Source organism: Poecilia reticulata, chromosome 11 (genome assembly GCF_904066995.2).
Source record: "Poecilia reticulata chromosome 11, P_reticulata-male-v2, whole genome shotgun sequence".
In the NCBI taxonomy this organism is placed as follows: domain Eukaryota; kingdom Metazoa; phylum Chordata; class Actinopteri; order Cyprinodontiformes; family Poeciliidae; genus Poecilia; species Poecilia reticulata.
In genome coordinates this window covers 7,223,022-7,242,357 of record NC_088840.1, presented here as the reverse complement: position 1 = coordinate 7,242,357, position 19,336 = coordinate 7,223,022, and the positions used below count along the sequence as shown (strand labels likewise).

Genomic DNA, 19,336 nt, shown 5'->3' with positions numbered 1-19,336 from the left:
TTGTTAGGTTTTACAGTGGTAAAAGGTACTCTATTTTTGGACACTTTAAAATATTCAGTTGAACTATTGTTTTTCTTTATTATATGTTTTAGTTCCTTAAAATTTAGAGATAAGAATTTTAACAGTGTCTTCATTTCCTTCTAAAAACATCTAATGTTTAACAGAACAACTGGATTTACACAGATCAAATTTCCTACATGAGGACTCTATTAAAACAGCATCTAAAGGCATTAGGTTACACTGGTTTTCATTTAAGGGCATCTGAGTGATTGGGTGTTAGATACTAATATTTTGTTGACTTATTTATAAACATTCTAAATTGAGTTGGGATGTTATCCCTGTAAATGTGAGGGTACTGTCCGGGTGCTCTGGCTTCCCATAGTCCAAAAACATGACCAGATGACCACTGGATGTAGACACCAGCAAACAAATGGCTATACAGATATACAAGTTGATTGCATAACAAATTTAGATTGCAGACAGTTGGACAAACAACAGGTATCAGTAATGTTACAGTGACACAACAGTCAGGAAAATGACTCAGATCCTTTCCCAACCTTCCCTCTAAAGCTATGCCAACTTTCAGAACAACAACACAAAAAAACTGCACCTTTGGTCGGTTAAAAATATGCAAAAAACAGCAATAAGTTGCTCAACTTACCCCGGAGATCACCTTAGGTCATATGACCCATGTCACATGACGCTTAAAACACTAGAACCCGCCTCTGATATCTCATTGGTCAACACCTTTCCTCTCTGTGATTTGATTGGTCGAGACGGGACGTAGATGGCTTTGTGTTCATTTATCGAGTGTTTTGGGAGATACTGGGTAGCATTTGGAGTCATGTGTTGTCGCGTTACTTTACTGTAGTCTTTCTCCTTTTTTTTCCTCCGTATTTGTTAAACCTGGTTCAGACACAATGCGGCCTTTGTACGTTGCCGTTATTCTTTTTTGGGCTGCCAGCGGTAAGAGACGACGCTTTTTTTTTCCCGTAGCGTGTTTTCAGTCAGTGAAGGTTGCATGAAACCCGTTAAAGGAGCTAGCATGAGGTGTTATTGCTGCATAGTAGCAGCTGTTGAAACACGTTCCTACCCACTAGTTGATAGCTAGTAATAATGATCATTTGTGTTTTAGTTACTTTTTATGTTGTTAAACTGTAATTCGCACCACAAAGCTTGAGATGTGTTGTTATATCTCAGCTCTTTTGGGTAATAGGCTGAGTTGAAACTGTTATTAACGAGGGGTGTCTATATTCTGTGTTTTATACGGCGGAAAAATGCTATTTTGATACATTGGTTGTGTGTAACTTCAAAAATTACATGTCAAATCCGTGACATTCATTGTTTTATTTTTTGGGGGGGTTATTTGTAGCCACACATGCAAAAGCTGTGCCTTCTCTTCCTGACTTCGGAGACGCTTATCACGTCAAAGGTAAGCTGGATAATGGCAGGTTTCAGTCCTGATGACAGGGATCTGTATCCTTACACTTTAAGGTTTCTCATTGCCATTGCAGGTGTGATCTCTTTGCCCTATGCTGAGATTTTGGAGCCATTTGAGGGCTGGTTTGACCTCGCAGCAAAGTCCAGCCGTATAGACTATTATCATGGTAAGAGAACTACTCAACCTTAGGCAGAAGGCTCTAACAGCTGATTCTGTTTTAAAGGAACGGATGGGCTGAATGGATCCGAACCTGATATCCTGTTGTGTCAGTGAAAAGAAGCCAGATTGCAGCATCATCAAATGTGAACAGGAAGTTAAACAGAAAATGAGAACTTGATCGGCTAACTCATGTGACACACATCACTCTAGGGTTTTTTTTTTTTTTTATTGAACCTGAGTTCAGATTTTTATTTTTCAGACATGTAAAATATAATGACCAAGCATTTTTTTAAGTGTACTTCACAGTCACTTCCAAAAATATGCACACTCTTAATTTTTTCCGATTTTTTTTTTTTTTTTTTTTGTCTCACTACAACCACAACCTTCAGTCAGTTTTATTGGCATTTTATGTAATTAAAATTAAACTCTAAAGGATTGCATTTTCAAACCCTTGTAGTGGACATCATGTTTTGGACTGTCGCTCTCTTGTTGTAAAAATCAACAAAATCAATATCTATATCCTTTTCTAAATGTGATTGATAATCTGTGGTCAGATCTGAAAAGTGAGGTTTCTGGTCAATATATCCGAGCTTGACCTACTTTGCAAAAAGAGGAATTGACAAATCAGACTTTTGAAATGCAAAACTGATGGAGAAATAACTCAAAATCTTTAGTTGCATCAAAAGTGGCTTCACGAAGAGTTGACTTTGGGGAATATAAATGTACACCACACTTTTTAGGGAAAGAAAAAGTATCTGTTTTCATTACAATTTTGCACAACCTTTTGCTTAGGCCTGTTGCGATAACAAATTTTCCTGGACGATGAATTGCCCCAGAAATTATTGCGATAAATGATAATGTTTTTGTTTTGAAGTAATATATTCAAGTGATATATTAATGACGGGATAATAATGCAAGGTTGCTCTCTCAAAGGTCAATAATACTTTAATTTAGTAAAGAACGCTTAACACTGGAAGTGGAAGAAATTTTAAACATCTAAAATAAAACGTGGCAACCAAAGCAATAAGTAAAATGGATTGTAAAGTCTCTGTAAACAAACATCCCTTCAAAATACATAAATCATCAGACCAGAAATGATCAAGCTCATTTGAATTTATCCTGCCACTAATTGATTATTAGTGATTATTAGTGATTCATGATTACCAGAGCAGGTTTACTTGTGTTTTGCTCAATCAGATGTAACTCTAAAAACAAAGCGATGTTTTTGACTGTAATGTGAAGAAGTATAAAAGCCTCTTTCCCAACTGAAATGTGAGCCGTAAAATTGCAGCAGGCGGTCAGAAAATGAGGAAGCTAACTCGATCCGTAATGTAAACACAGACCACCGGTGTCGGTTTTGTGGTTTCTGCGTCGCTCTAAGCTTCCCTCTGTGGCTCCCTCTCACCAGGCCAGGTCTCCACTTACCAGCTGGCGGCTCAGCAGAAGTTTGGCGTTTCCTACAAAATCACTCCTGAGACCACAGAGGTGGAGCAAAACGTCATGAAGTGCTTTCAGGTGAACGGCACGAAGGACGAAGCGGTCAAGCCGCAAGCGTCGCTGCCGGACGTGCAGGGCTTCCAGGTACGTCTGCGTACTTCACACGGACCCTAATGACGACATTTCAGGTTATCAGTTGGATCACATTTAAAACTTTTCTTCTTAAGTTAAACTAGCATTCAAATTTGCCAGTGATATAGATGATTAGAACTGTGTAAGCAGCAGCTCTGCTAGGGTCTCTAAAAGGGTCTGATGAAGAAACTAGCATTTTTGTGGATACAGGATGGTTTTTATGGATGATTTTGTATATTTTTTGTAAAGCTTTGACACTTCTGAACTGTGTTATAAACTGCAAAACAGACTTGAATATCTGAAAACATTAATATTTTTACCAGTTTATATTAGCCTGCAGTCTGCTGCTTAACTGTATGTTGCTTTAAGTTTGGTGACAACAGTTTTAAAATATCACTACTGTAATAAGAATAACATGCTGCGCCGCTGTAGTTTACACACCGTGACTGTCCTTGTTTTCACGACCAACAACATGTTCAAACAGCAGAACATGCTGAGGTTGCCTCTGTAGAAAGTTATTGGCGATAGCAAAAATGCTAATCATCCACTTAACTTAGCATTTCATTCCCACCCTGCCATTTTCCTCTGTAGTTCTTGAGGATGGAGTATTACGGCGGCTCGCTGTGCGAAGTCTGGCAGAACGTGACTGATAGAGATTTTTTGGTATTATCATTTTGTTGTTACTTTCAGGTTAAAGTGTTCTCTTGTTTAAACTGTATGTGTGAACTGACCTGGAAGTCACAGCTGCCTGTTATCTTCATGTGAAACAGTTTGACCGAGATTTGAACCGGGCTCAGATCAGGGGCCAGATGTTAAATTGGTTTACGACCTTTGCTTTGTTTAGGTAAAATGTTTTACGACCTTTGCTGTTTTTCCTCTGCTGTCTATCTTGCCTATCCTCCCTCTTTGAAGTTTGAGAATAAAAGACAAGCTGTATCCAAAGAGAAGCAGAACGCTCTGTGAACAGCTCTGAGAAGCAGTTGACAGAGTCTTCTCCTTTTGCTTGCAGAAGTTTAGTCATAAATTCATATACGTTGTCTGTGGTTCTTTTATGTAGGTTCTAGGAAAATACCTATCATTTTGGTGCCGAAACCCGGGATCTCTCATACCGACCGCTGTCAGGCAGAGGAAGGCGCGCTGAATCCATGCATGGCCAGAGTCAATTGGACCTGGAAAGAAAGACCCAGGAAGTAGAATTCTTCGCTGGGCCAGCGACACATGTCCGACTTTGTCTGCCAACGGCGGAATGACGAGATCCGACTGGACAACCCGAAAACTACAGAAACGTAGGTGAATTTTAAAATGGCTATTTTAGTGGTTTGAGTTCCCTTGTATGATGTCGCTCTGCTAAAACTCTGTGGTTTGAGAATCCTTGTATGATGTCGCTCTGCTAAAACTCTGTGGTTTGAGAATCCTTGTATGATGTCGCTCTGCTAAAACTCTGTGGTTTGAGAATCCTTGTATGATGTCGCTCTGCTAAAACTCTGTGGTTTGAGAATCCTTGTATGATGTCGCTCTGCTAAAACTCTGAGGTCTGAGAATCCTTGTATGATGTCGCTCTGCTAAAACTCTGTTCGAGGAGACCCCATAAGGGTAAGTCCTCAGGCGGATAGGAAGCTTGTCATTGCTGTGTGGTTTTGATTTTTTGATGGGTAAAATATCACTGGTGCTGAGTTATCTGACAAGGCAAAAACAGATAATGTTGCGCTAAATCATAGAGTCATTACTGTGCTTATATTGCTGGTTTGCTACTGCTGCTTTGTGTGTGTGAGAGTGATTGGAGGTTTAAATACCGCTCTGTGTTTTACCTCATATAAAACAGTGGATTTAAGCAGCAAACCTCTTGTGGATGCAATAGGCAAGATTCTCCCACTCGAAAGAGTCGAAGCGGGGAATACCACAACAAGGTATTTTAATTGCTGGCCCACTGAAAAGAGCTCCAGTTCATAGGACTCCCTAGGAGTCAACGAACCTGGACCAAATTTAAATAAATTCAAATAAATAATATTTTTAAGCTGAAATTGCAAGTGTTTTAAATATGGGAAATAAACATTCTTGTAATTCATCACTCGGTAAGGGCGCCGATGGAGATGAAAAGTACATGCTGTCCAGGTTTCCTGGTAGCACTGTACACATGAAAAAAATGGAGAAAGAAATACAAAATAGATGGAAAGCTAAAAATTGATCAATGGCAAACAATTGTGGGAATTTTGGAGAGTAGTGTAGAAAGAAAAATGGGAATAAAAAAAAAAAATCTAAAAAGGAGAATGAGCTGAGGTGTGCTAAATTATGGTTAAATGAATCTAAAAACTTAATTATAGAGAAGGAAGAAAATAAAGTAATTCCAAGCACACGGAATTCTGCAGCGGTGCAGGGAGAGCAAGCTCCTGCAGCCACCTCTCCCCTGGCTGCTTCAGCAGCTCCGTCTGCCCCAGTATCAGCCGCTGCTGTTCCAGCAACACAACTGTATCCTTCCCTAGAGGAAGGGACACAAAACTTATATATCTTTAGACCCTGTACCTTAGAAGAGGTCAGGAAAGCTGTGAAAGGATCAGATGTTTTTCACCTGGAGAAATTTGGAGGTTTATATACCTCTGCCTTTTCCAACGACCGGACAAAAGGCCGTGGAAGAGACAGAGGCAGAGGAGGTCACGATAGGCGAGGACCCCAAAATAACACCCCACAAAATCTACGGTATTCAAAAGGCTGCTGGATTTGTGGCAATATTGGTCACTGGGCAAGAAACTGCCCTTCAAAGAATGTTGCACGGGGCGACAAGAGGGGTGGTGGAGTGAGGAGACCACAAATAGGAGAAATCCTCAGCATAATCAGACTCTACCACACCCCAAAAACACAAACCCCCAGTCCAAATTGATGAAATGCTAGAGACATGTGCATGCAGTTTAAGACGTTAAGTAAAACCATAAAAGAAATTGAATTCCTGCAAGAAATCAGTGTATGCAAAATAATTTTTCTTTCCTGAAGGAGGAGAAGCAGGAAAAATAAAACTAAATAATAAAATTGTCCTCAGAGAACAATGTTTAATGTATTGTGTAATATTATAACACCAAATTGGTGAAATGATTCTTAGCTGTCTATCTGGAGGGGTCAGCGGTCAGAGTAAGGTACCGACCTGGACATTAACCAGCCTCGTAAACTCTCTTAGGCCTTGAGAGGAGGGCTGCCCGCTGACTTCACAGTCTGCAGCACTGAGATCAACAAATTTAGAGAAATCCATTGTTCTCTGGTGAGACGTGTCTTAGATGAAGTTAACTTAAACGTACATTCTACATTTTACAAGTTAATGGTGAACATGATGAAAGAGACTACAGCTTTTAACATGTTTCATGTTTATATGTGTTTGAATAAGGAAATGGTTTATGACTTCTTAAAAAGTTGGATAATAAGTGGCTAAAAGCTATACGATGAAAAGAAAAGAAAGTTATATTGACTCTTATTTGCTTCTTTCCTTTTCCTCTGTCTGAGCCTCGCTGCGCTGCGTCTGACCTCTGACCTCAGCTCAGATCTGTCTTGCCAATCAGATGACGTCCCTCCTTTATCACCAGCTAGTTGATAAAGAAGCGAAAAAGGACAGGACGATTTCTACCAACTGGACACTGAAGGCAATAAAGTGTCCACTGGTCCTAATTCCTTGACATCTGGGAACTGCCATGCAGCAAAACTACTGTATGGAGTCCTGCTAGACGTTTGGAAAAAGAAAGCAAACTGAACTGTTTGCCGCTTGTTTCATTGGTGGACAAAGGGACGGTCTGGACAACTTATAAATAATCCAACACCAGAGCCAGTTGGACTGACAGGGAGCTGGAGAAGAGACAGAGGGAGGACCAGCTGCAGTGACGCTAGCAGCAGGAGGGGGAAGCGAGAAGCAAGACAGAAAGGAGAAATGCAGATAAGTAATACACACACCGCTGTGATAAGAGAATGTGCTTACTAATCCTGTTTGCATATAGGAATTATCAAAGAACATTTTGAAGGTTTTAAGGTACAATGTTAGATAAAAATCTTTCATTTTGTACCCATTAACTCAGTCCTTAACAGAAGGACCAGTGATCCTCTTAGGGCCCACGAGCCATAGATTGGGAAACTGTGAAGGGAAAAACTGTAATGGTTAAAAGTTAAGAAAAAAAACTGAGTGTGATACGGCTAAATTACACCAACTAAAATTATTAGATTCAAAGCTAATAATGATTTGCAAATGTTTTATTTTCTTTGAAATAAATATACAAGTTTGGAACTAAATTAAACATATCTAAGTGTTGAACTTAACTGATATTGCAGTGTTGAAATACTATGAAGTATTTCTTTGCATTTAGCTGAAACACTTAACTTAGAGTTTAATTATATAAAGAATCTATAAATTGATTGGGATTGTGTTTGTGTGTTTTATATTGGGATGAATGACAATTATTTTGAGACGAGAGAAATTTTTCTGCTAAATTGAGTAACGGATAAAATTATTGACCATTTAATTTTTTATATAAAAACTTACATTGTTAACTTGTCTGAAATGCGAGGTTAAGGGAAAGTCTGAGACTTTAAGCAACCTTGTAAACGGCTACTAAAACCTGATGATTGTGATTAAAAGCAACATTTTCTAGACTTCAGTCTAGAACATTTTAATCCAGATTTGATTGATAGTCAATAAATTCAAAAAGAAATGGAAAATTAGAGGATTTGAGGTTTTGGTTTAATTTCAGGATGGTCATTTTTATTTAGGAAGAGTTATGCTTTGATGAATTTGATAACATCTACAGGGAAACCAGTCACCCATGCATCCTTGCTTAAGAATCTTTTGCAGGCCATGTATTTACCAGCTGAACTAGCAGTTTGTAAGTGTGCAGCGCACACCACGGGACAGGATGAGGTTTCAAATGGCAATAGATTAGCTGATAAAGTAGCAAAGGAAGCTGCAACTGGGAAGCATGGGGGAGACAATTTCTCAATACAGATAGAAGATCCTCAAGTAATAGACAAAGCTGTGTTAAAAGACATGCAAGATAATGCTCCAAACGCAGAAAAACAAAGTGGATAACTAAAAGGGCGACACTGAATGATGATAACATTTTTTCAGTAAATAGAAGCCGGTCCTTCCAAAATCTCTATTTAGAGCGGCAGCAATTTTGACACATGGACATTGTCATGTGTCAACAGGGGGGATGGTCTCTATGCTACAACAGCATTTTACCACATATGGATTAAATTCTTACTTACAAAATTTTTTGTACTGCATGTCCAGTTTGTGTCAGAAACAATCCTCAAGGAAACATTAGACCAAGAAGAGGAAGTTTCCCAAAACCCTCTTATCCATTTCAAACAACGCATATGGACTTTATTGAACTCACACAAAGTGGACCACATAAATATTGTTTGGTGATGATTGATGCTTTTTCTAAAGAGTTGAAGTAGTTCCAGCAAAGCCTGCTTTTGAAATAATTTATGGGAGAGCTTACATATTGCCTCTGTTTGCTCCAGACTTACAGAAAGCTGATGAAGAACAAACATTGGTAGATTATATGATCAGGATCCTGAAACAGAAAGAGGTGTTAAATGCAAATTTACTGCCGTCTGACTGTTCTCCTCTACAGGAATTAAATAAAACCACCCCCATCCAGCCAGGAAACTGGGTCTACATAAAGGTCATAAAAGAACCCTTCCAGGTGCTGATGACCACACCAACAGTCGTAAAGACCCAGCTGGATACATCTAAGTCACTGCAAGCTGCAGAGAGTGTTTGAACCCCTAAGTAGGCGGAGGGAGGAAGGCCGGACTTCAAAGGGGGGCTATTTTTTAGGGTAGCTCGTCTCAAACCCGGTGAAGAAACGCTTAAGATTCCCCCGTCTTTAGTATGGGGGTTCTGACATCTCTGTGCGCCGAGCAGCAATGGGGACTCCATATGCCAGATGGATCTTCTACTGCGCTGTGACTGCAGCATCAACCTGTGGTGGAAACTAATGAATAGAACCGCGTACGAGGGACATGCTGTGAACTGCTATGTGTGTGCGCAGCTGCCAATCGCCACACACAACTCAGGTCTGCGTGTAGGACACATCACGGATGACAAACAGATGTGTCTCTATGGCCTGAGCACACAACCACGACTCAGCGTCCCCATGCCAAAGGGATGCAAACGGTGAAAAAATGACTATTCTGTTCTACTTCAGATAGGAGATGCCGTGAAGGAACTTTTTGGATCTATGAACTGTTCCTTTAATGCTGACGTATTTCCATTTCCACTAACCGCATGGAAAATACCAGAGACCATTTCTTTAGCAGAAGCTAAACCCGGGTCTCTGAGGAGCTGCGTGTTCAACAACGGACACGTTTCTCTTGGGATGTTACCTTGAAACTTGTGTAACAAGGTTTACACCCACTGTGAACCGACACAGGATTTCATCGACTGCACAGCCTGCAGGGGTCAAAGGATGACTCCACACTGCAAAGTCTGGAAGGACAACCCAGACTGTGACAACATGCTTCAGGAGAGGAGTTTCAACATCACAGATCGGACATTGGACGACAGGAGACAACGCTGTGCAGTACCATAGTGCCAGGAGACTATGGTTCACGGGTGATTGCAGACTGGTACTTCCTGTACCTGATTGTACTCATCAGGAAAGGACGACACATTCTGGCTGTCTGCTCCAAGCGTGATGCCTGAGGTCAAACGCTGGGGAGGCCTCACAACAGACACTGGAGTTCCATGGGAAATCAGGATTTGGACCGGAGGTGAAAAGTTCATGCAGAGCATGTTCCCAGGAGTTGGATTAGGAGAAGTTCAGGACCACGTTGAAATCATTGGCCCAGCGTGTTCCTGACGAAACAGGAACTGGTGGAACTATTTCTGATGCTCTACATAGCCTGGAGGAACTTAAACATTGTGTAGACGGTGCTACGCGAGGATCACATTTTTCCTTTTTGATTTGTTTTCATGGTTCATGTCTGGTCCATGGTGGACTTTACTGTTAAAGCTCGTGACACCTATTCTGATTGTTTCGGTTCTGTTCTGTCCTTTTAAGGTTTGCATTATTCCATACCTACGAAGTATGATGTTTAAGACAAGTAACACAACTGTTGTCAGTTATCAGCTAGCAAAGGCATCCTATGAGACGAATGAAGATGACTTGTTTTGAGATTCTGACGATTTTCTGAACAATGATGGTGTTCTGTAATCAATAAACAGATTAATTCATTTGCTGAATGATTCCTACACCAAAAATGTGAAAACAAGTGGTGTTAGGGATGAGAAAACTGCGTTTGATTTTTTGCTGTTTCTTTCTTTTGTTTTTGTTTATTTCATTTATTCATTATGATCATTGTGTAATTTTTATGTTTAGACTAGGACAAAAGATGTATATATTTTGCATTTCTTGGTTCTATTTTATTTCTTTTCTTTTCTATGCTTGGCTTTTGAATAAGGTTTACACACATGGTGAAATGATAAAAAGGGGGGAATGATAGAGATTTTTTGGTATTATCATTTTGTTGTTACTTTCAGGTTAAAGTGTTCTCTTGTTTAAACTGTATGTGTGAACTGACCTGGAAGTCACAGCTGCCTGTTATCTTCATGTGAAACAGTTTGACCGAGATTTGAACCGGGCTCAGATCAGGGGCCAGATGTTAAATTGGTTTACGACCTTTGCTTTGTTTAGGTAAAATGTTTTACGACCTTTGCTGTTTTTCCTCTGCTGTCTATCTTGCCTATCCTCCCTCTTTGAAGTTTGAGAATAAAAGACAAGCTGTATCCAAAGAGAAGCAGAACGCTCTGTGAACAGCTCTGAGAAGCAGTTGACAGAGTCTTCTCCTTTTGCTTGCAGAAGTTTAGTCATAAATTCATATACGTTGTCTGTGGTTCTTTTATGTAGGTTCTAGGAAAATACCTATCAGTGACCACTGTGGGCTACAAGAAGAACACCTACACGCTGTGGGTGACGAACGCAGAGAAAAAAGCAGACGGACAGAAAAGCACTTCCATACCCCTTCACTACGAGATGATGGGGTACAACACTCTGCTGGGGTCCCATTATGACAAGTACCTGGTGGACTACAAAGAGTTCAGCACCCATTTTGACCCCATAGTTTTCTCTCTGCCTGAAGGTTTGAGCCGGTGGGTTTAGCGGGAACCTTTTAGAATCATCCGACGACGATAACCGGTTACGTTTTCTTTCTTTTCCATCTAGGGATGACTTGCGGGGGATTCCCAGGTCCAGGAGTAGAGCACCACCTGCTGGCTAACCCGATGAAGGAACTCATCCACACCTCGGCTTCAGGCCACTCTCAGAAGATGTTCGGTCATTTCAAGGAGAAGTTCCAGCGTCAGTATGGCGACGACATGGAGCACGAGAAGAGAGAGCATGCTTTTCTTCACAACCTCAGGTTAAATAGGGAGTCCACGCAGCCTTAAAATGTCTTAAATTCATGCATCAAATATTAAGGCCCTAAAATGTAAGTTAGTCTTAAATACATTAATCACATGTCTTACATTTTGTAGTGGCAGGACTGTTTAAACTTGTATATTCTCATATTTGAAGCATTTTTTTTCTCTGTCAAGCAAAAGTTTGAAACAAGCAATGAAGATGTAGACATCTTCATTGCTTTGTGACATGAGGCGGTTGAGGCTACCGATAACTAGCCGCTAAGGTACATTAGAACATTAGATAAATGTATGTAGCTAGCTATACCTAGCTAGCTATACCTAACTAGCTACATACAAAACAAAAAAAGCTAGCTAGATGCAAAACAGTTAGCTAGGTATAGCTAACTTTTAGCCACAGCTAGATAGAAAAGTTATCTAGCAGTAGCTAGATAGATGCAAAAAGCTAACTTGCTGGATGCAAAAAAAAAAAAACAACTAGCTAAATAGAGGCAAAAAAGTTAACTAGTTAGATGTAGAAAAGATATCAAGATATCTGAAAAACAGCTAAATAGATGCGAAAAGTTAGAGTTAGATACAAATAGGTCTTACCCTGACAAATACTGATTTTTAACCGTTTACAGTGTAAAAAGGTCTCCAGTAATGTGTCCTTGTTGCTGTAGGTATGTCCACTCTAAGAACAGAGCTGGCCTGTCCTTCTCCCTGGCTCTGAACTCGCTGTCGGACCGCACCATGTCGGAGCTAGCAACCATGAGGGGGAGAAAACGAAGCAAGACCCCAAACAAGGGTCTCCCCTTCCCATCCAAGATGTACGAAGGGGTGAAAGTACCCGAGTCTCTAGACTGGAGGCTGTACGGTACGTCTGAGACACTAATCTTTTTCCCTAAGGTCAGATTTGTCAGGACTTTACTTGTTGCTCATCCTGTGTCTGTTTTCAGGTGCTGTGACTCCAGTGAAGGACCAAGCCATCTGCGGCTCCTGCTGGAGCTTTGCCACCACTGGAGCAGTAGAGGGCGCCCTCTTCCTAAAGGTGAGGCAGAATTAAGATGCAGCTTTTAGCATGGCGAGTGACCCCATTCCAGTGTTTTCTACTGATGGGCTAATTTCCTATTCTCTTTGCGGATGCAGATGTTCAGCTCAATGCCTCATCTATTCATGATGCACTTAATTCTGGTGAAGAGAAAAAAACTGGCATTACTTTGATCATTACCTGCATTATGGGCAAATAATAATAATAATAATAAAGATACATTTCAAATAGGGAGCAAAGCTGATCAAGTTATTCAAGTCCTTAGTGACATACAGACTCATTCAACAAATACATTTATTTCAGAAACTCTTATCACTAACAAATTATATAGATCAATTACACACAGATGGATGTTTGAAAGCCTTTATTTTTGTTAATATTGATTATTTTCCACTTTAACATTAGAATATTACATCAAACCTATAAAGAAATGCAGCTTTAATGCTAAGTATGTTTAGTGTCTGCTTTAAAGGCTGTCAATTTTCATAAGATGCCTTTGATTGGACAAATAAACCCCATCATCTAATCATCTAATTTATCGAATTAGAGCAGACCCAGTAAACCTTTTAACATTTTGCCACAAATCTCCATGTATCTTACTGGCATTTTATGTCATAAAGAAACACAGTAGTGTATAAAAAGATCTATTGTTTTCTAAAATTTTTAGGAATAAAAATCTAAAAAGTGTCCCGTACAAACACATTTTGGCGTCTCCAAATAAAATTGTTGAATCAACAACATGAATCTATTAGTGTGGTGAAAACCTGGTGGTGGCAGCATCATGCCTTTCATTATGGGCAGGGAAGTTTATCAGAAGTCGCATCAAATGCGTTGGATAAAGATCCTACACATGCAGTCATAACAGATCAGTTTAGATCATGTGCTAAAATGGCCTAGTTAAAGTCCAGACCTAACTCCATCTGGGAGTCTGTGCTCCGTAAAATCTTATCAGCTCTATTTGCTTAAATAATATATGCAAACTTGCCTCAAATTTTCTTTAGTTTTCATTCAAACTAATTGAGTAATATTAAATTGTGCAATTTTAGTGAGCAAAACTTAAATTAATTTTTTATTTTATTTTATTAAATACAACGTAATTTAACGTAATTCTTTGGCATATCTTGAAAATGACTGTTCAAGTAAAAATTGTATCTTGTCAAATTTTTCGATTTGAAATTTTTGGAAACTCCTCTTTTCCTCCTACTTTACAATCCTGCTCTACTTTGTGAAATGAAATATAAAGTTTTGATGTTTTCGTTGCTGTTGTAAATCGTCTTAAACTGATTAAATGAAGGATGATTTAGGCAGCAGTCGGACCTGACGGTCGGCTTGAAGCGTCGGCTCCCGTCACAGAGAAAGCCGAAGCTCAAAGGCATTCCTTCTCCTGCGTCGCCTAGCAACCGATCCAAACACGGGAACAGTTTATTATGAGATCTGATGGCACCCTGTCGAAGTGAGCAAATTCTTTGACTCCCTCTGGCACGCACGCCACTCTCCATCACGTCTCGTGGCCCGGGTCCAGTAGAGGAGAAAATGGTTTGCAAGTAATCAAACCTGCTGAACTTTCTCTCTCTTTTTTTTTTTTCAAATTTTGAATGTGTTTTATTAGAATTTAATTTAGTTGTTGTTTGTTGGATTTCATTCAATTGGAGTAAAATGCGCAGGAATACACATGCACACCACATTTTTCAGATTTTATTTCCAGTTGTTTTCATCAGACTAATCTGTATGAGCTCTGCGTAGGAGCCTGTGTGCGCTTTTCTTTTCAGGACGCTTTAGTTAAGGTTATAAATTACCGACCGGAACACGTTAAAGTCGTTCTGCCGTTTTGTTTCATAGTTCTCCCGTCTATCAGACGTGTCGGGAACAGGGGGGGGCGACAGATGTCAAGATCAATCAGGGAGCTTCTTAGAGTCTGTGCTGCCTAATTGTACTGCAGCGGTGGCAGGAACGCAATGTTCCAGCTCGGAGGGAGAGCCGTGTGTGTGTGTGTGTGTGTGTGTGTGTGTGTGTGTGTGTGTGTGTGTGTGTGTGTGTGTGTGTGTGTGTGTGTGTGTGTGTGTGTGTGTGTGTGAGTGTGTGTGTGTGTGTGTCGCCAGGGCCCCCAGTGCTCTGGCTTTATACATCTGCCAGGATGTGGCGCTCCTGTAGCTGTAAGCTACTTTTTTACTATGAATCAAAAATGTTCTACTAGAATATCATCAAACTGAAGAGAATGTGTAGCTTAATTTTCTCTCTCTATTGAAAGAATCAACAATAAATGTGTTTTTAATTTTTAGCATAATCCCTTTTTTCCGCACCCCCCCAAATCGTAGCGGTGAGAACAGGTTGCTGACCTTTGACCCCTGTTCTTCCAGACGGGCTCCCTGCAGGTCCTGTCCCAGCAGATGCTGGTGGACTGCTCCTGGGGCTTCGGCAACAACGGCTGCGACGGCGGGGAGGAGTGGCGGGCGTACGAGTGGATCATGAAACACGGAGGCATCGCCACCACGGAAACCTACGGCGCCTACATGGGAATGGTGAGCCGAACTTCATCACAACTCTGGGGTTTTTAACAGCTGCAGAGGTGTTTCATATCGCCGAAAAACCTCAAACACATTCAGAGGCGTTATAACAAAAAAAAACAAAAAAACCTGATGACTCATTTTCCACTCTAATGAGGTCAGCCATATTTTATTTTCTTCTTCCAAAGTTAGCTTCATTTATTTCTTTCCCTTCCTGAGCAGAACGGATTCTGCCACCTGAACTCGTCGCAGCTCACCGCCCACGTCAAAAGCTACACCAACGTCACGTCAGGCGACGCGGACGCCCTCAGGGTGGCCCTCTTCAAGAACGGCCCGACCGCCGTCAGCATCGATGCCTCGCACCGATCGTTCGTCTTCTACAGCCACGGCGTTTACTACGAACCGGCTTGTGGTGAGCTTTACTTCTCTCCGGACGTCTCTGTTCCCATCTGCAAGCTAACGTTCCACTCCGTTGTCGATTCAGGGAACACCCCGGACGATTTGGACCACGCCGTGCTCGCGGTGGGATACGGCACGTTGAACGGGGAGCCGTATTGGCTGGTTAAGAACTCTTGGTCCACGTACTGGGGCAACGACGGCTACATCCTGATGTCTACGAAGGACAACAACTGCGGAGTCACTACAGATGCTACATACGTCACTCTGGCCTAGATACTTCCTGTTTGTTGTTGATGTTTACGCTGTTGTCAGTGCCTGGGTCTGAATGACACTTTATGTTTGGTGTGAGAGTCTAAGCAGCCTGAAAGTATTTAGGGGGCACCGATCCACTTTTTTCATTTCCAATCCCAATATCTGAGGTTTACTATCAGAAATACAGAAAAACAGTGCTGAATTAACGTAGAACTTTTTTTTTTTTAAACACAGACTGAATTACAAATTTATTTGATGACTTTGCACCAGTACAGCACACTTAGGGACACCAATAGTTTACACATTTTTTTTTTGTTCAGTCAGTGTAATTCGGAGTATAGCAGGCAATGTAAACTGGCAGACAATATGTTGACTGTGCCCATCTTCAGCTATCGTTCCGGACGAGAGGCGGGGTCACCCTGGACAGGTCGCCAGTCTGTCGCTGGGCAACACAGAGACAGACAGGACACACAACCATGCACACACACACTCACACCTAGGGAGAATTTAGAGAGACCAATTAACCTGACAGTCATGTTTTTGGACTGTGGGAGGAAACCGGAGAAAACCCAACCATGCAAACTCCATGCAGAAAGACTCCTTCTTCCTGCAAGGCAACAGCTCTACATCGATTCATGATCTAGAATTTTATTTCAACATCAGAAACGATACAGATAATAATATCGGATCGGTGCATCCCTAAAAATACTGTTTTGCAAAAGTTGCACAAATAATATGTCGTCTTTCTTTTTTGTTTGTTTCAAACAAGTTTATTGCTGGAGGCACTAAGGCACTACACCTTAATTTCAGTTATACAAAATACATTTCATGACACATTTCCACTTGATTGTTACACATTTGACAAAATCGTGACAATAAAAACGCTGAAACTTCCCCGCTTGCAGTGACATCTCAGCTTCATCTCGGGCTCTAACGCGTTCTTTCTTCACTTCATTCAGCTGAATGTCAAAACTTTCCACATTCACTAGGCCTGCAGACGTTTCCCACAAACATTTGGTGAAATCACAAGCTTGAAAATATTGAAAATGGATTTTATGGAATAGAGCAGCGTTCTGCAACCTTTGCAACCCAAAGAGCCGTTCTTACCTGCAGTTCACCTAAATAAAACTTGTTTAGAGCCACAGATGTTACACAACCTTTTGGTAAAGAAGGAAACTTATCATTTCTGAGACATATCCGCCTTATAACCTCAATTTAAGTTTTTAAAGTTTTGAAATAAAGAAAATCAAAAATCTTCAACAAAAACAAAATGGATTAACTTTCCTCTATGAGATGTTATTTGTGGAAAATATTTTGGATATTAATCTACAAAAATTATACTTTCAAATGTCATTCATTTGTGGAAATTCAATCTAATTATTCCATGAGATGAAGAAAACAGCTAAACCTTCATGTGTCATAGCTATTAGACACATGCATTTTTGATTTATAATAACTACAAATTCCCATTAATTATATCTGAAAATTGAAAACTTCCCGACATTTCAGAATATTTATTTATACTATTTTCTCTACTGACTGGGCCCATTACCTCATCAATAAATATGAAAACATTACCACATTACTGATTAATATTTTCATATTTATCGATCCTGTGACCCAGTCAGCAAAAAAAATAGTTGCCTAAATAAATTACCAAAAGAAGTTGTAAAACCTTTTATTTTCACTGCCATTGGTATCGCTATAAACACTTCAATATTGTGATGTCATTTAAAGGAATATTGCTCCAACCTAATGTTTATATTCAAAAGGGTTATGTGGTTCTTTATCATTTTATCCAAAGTTAATGTGGGAGTTTCTAGAGAGCCACAGGTTGCAGACCCCTGTAACAAACCAACACGCCTTCACTTCGTAATTATCTTCTACTTTGTGTTGGTCTATCGCAGAAAATCTCAATAACATCCACTAAGATTTGTGGTCGTGTTTTAAGAAAATACAAACAATATAGATGTGCAAGAATCTGTATAAACTTAGTTTTTTTATAGCTGTAGACAATGATTGTTTTAAAAACATTCTTTTGCAGCAGAAATCTGCAGTAAACACTTTTTCTCAACCATTTCATCTGTAAATGCAACTACAGCCTTTCTACTTGTAACTGTTATCAATAGATCATACAACACATCAGAGTAGATTGATTCACACGTGATTACGTTTCACTCATCTGAAACAGCACGTCTACAAAAAATACTAAAGTCAAGCACCTTGATTCATGCTGATCTGTTACATCCCATGATTTCAGTACAAAACTAAATATAAACGTCATACAAAGGCTACAAAGCGCATGATAAAAGGAACTAGTACGTGCAAACTAATCTCGGCTGCAACTACTTGGAAAAACAGCATTAAAATACAGCCATCATGCTTCACATTACAACTCAAGAGACATGATACACTTTGGAAAAAGTGTTTTGTATGACATGTAAAAATGCTTAAGAACCCTGTCCAGGATTTACAGTCATTTCAGTTCAGTGAAGTTTAAATGCATCAGATTTAAACAAACTAAAGGCCTTAAAGATGGGAAGATGGAAACTCATATGAACGACATATGGTAAAGACAGATAGAAGCAATGCGTAGCAAAACGAAAGCAGACCTTTCAAAGCGAGTTGAAGGGGTTAGTGGTGCAGTCATCATCCGCAGGACCCAACGCCTTTATAGTCTGTACTGCTCTAAGCATGAGAGAGAGTATGGAATATTCCAATGTTAAAAGTGGAGATATGCGATATATCGGCATTAAAGTATTGGCCGATGATGGTCACTTTTTATCGTATTGTTTTGATAAGTGAAACTATGGCGATGTTAATAACTAATGTTCATTTCCGTTTTATTGCTATTTATGTTTCATTATCGGCAGGTCATGTTTGGTCATGTGATGAAGCAAAGGATTGTGGGGAGTTTAGCTGAAGTGGAGAAACAACGTCAACATGACGGTCATTTTATAATATCAAAAAGGTAAAGAAATTTATATAATATTGGTAAATATCATTTATCGGCCAGAACAACAATATTAATATCGGACGGTGCATTCTGAGTGAAAAGTCATCCACAAAATGACTTTCTGAAAAATCAATCATTCTACGGCAACAAAGATGGAACAATTTAATGTAGCTGCAGATCTTCCGAGAAATGCCTGTCTGAGGTCAGGCATGAATACATTTAAAACCTCCATAGCCATCGACTCTAACATCTATATTTTAACCAAGCGTTGCCATTTCGTACCAGTATGCTAAAAATTACGCCGTATTAGTTTATTTCACTTGTTGATTTAGTAATTTGATAAATAATTCAGGTAATTACAAAATGTTCAAATCTTTTTAGGGACAGTTTATCATAAGGTAGAGCATGATCCCCTGATCAAATCAAAATAAAAGTTGACCTGCTGAAATGTATTATTTGTAAAATTCATAGATGTCAATTCAGTTCAAAAATACTATATTGACTCCAAAGGGACACCTGGTGGGTATGGATGATGTACGGAGCCCCTACATGCACTTTTTCGTACACATACCAGTCGACACAGGTACGAAATGCCACACCTATAAATTTGCATAGTTGCATCAATAAAGACGCA

At 39.9% G+C, this 19,336-nt stretch overlaps 1 protein-coding gene across 1 annotated transcript; it reads left to right on the top strand.

Moving 5' to 3' along the window:
* The first annotated feature begins 798 nt into the window (after window positions 1-798).
* Window positions 799-16,641, top strand: LOC103472090 (digestive cysteine proteinase 2). The gene is made up of 12 exons (XM_081613007.1): window positions 799-966; window positions 1,373-1,432; window positions 1,515-1,607; window positions 3,009-3,181; window positions 3,761-3,816; window positions 11,079-11,284; window positions 11,368-11,563; window positions 12,224-12,417; window positions 12,500-12,591; window positions 14,949-15,110; window positions 15,318-15,507; window positions 15,580-16,641. The coding sequence occupies exons 1-12, from the start codon at window positions 921-923 to the stop codon at window positions 15,765-15,767; spliced, it is 1,656 nt and encodes a 551-aa protein (XP_081469133.1). The 5' UTR covers window positions 799-920; the 3' UTR covers window positions 15,768-16,641.
* Window positions 16,642-19,336: the final 2,695 nt, after the last annotated feature.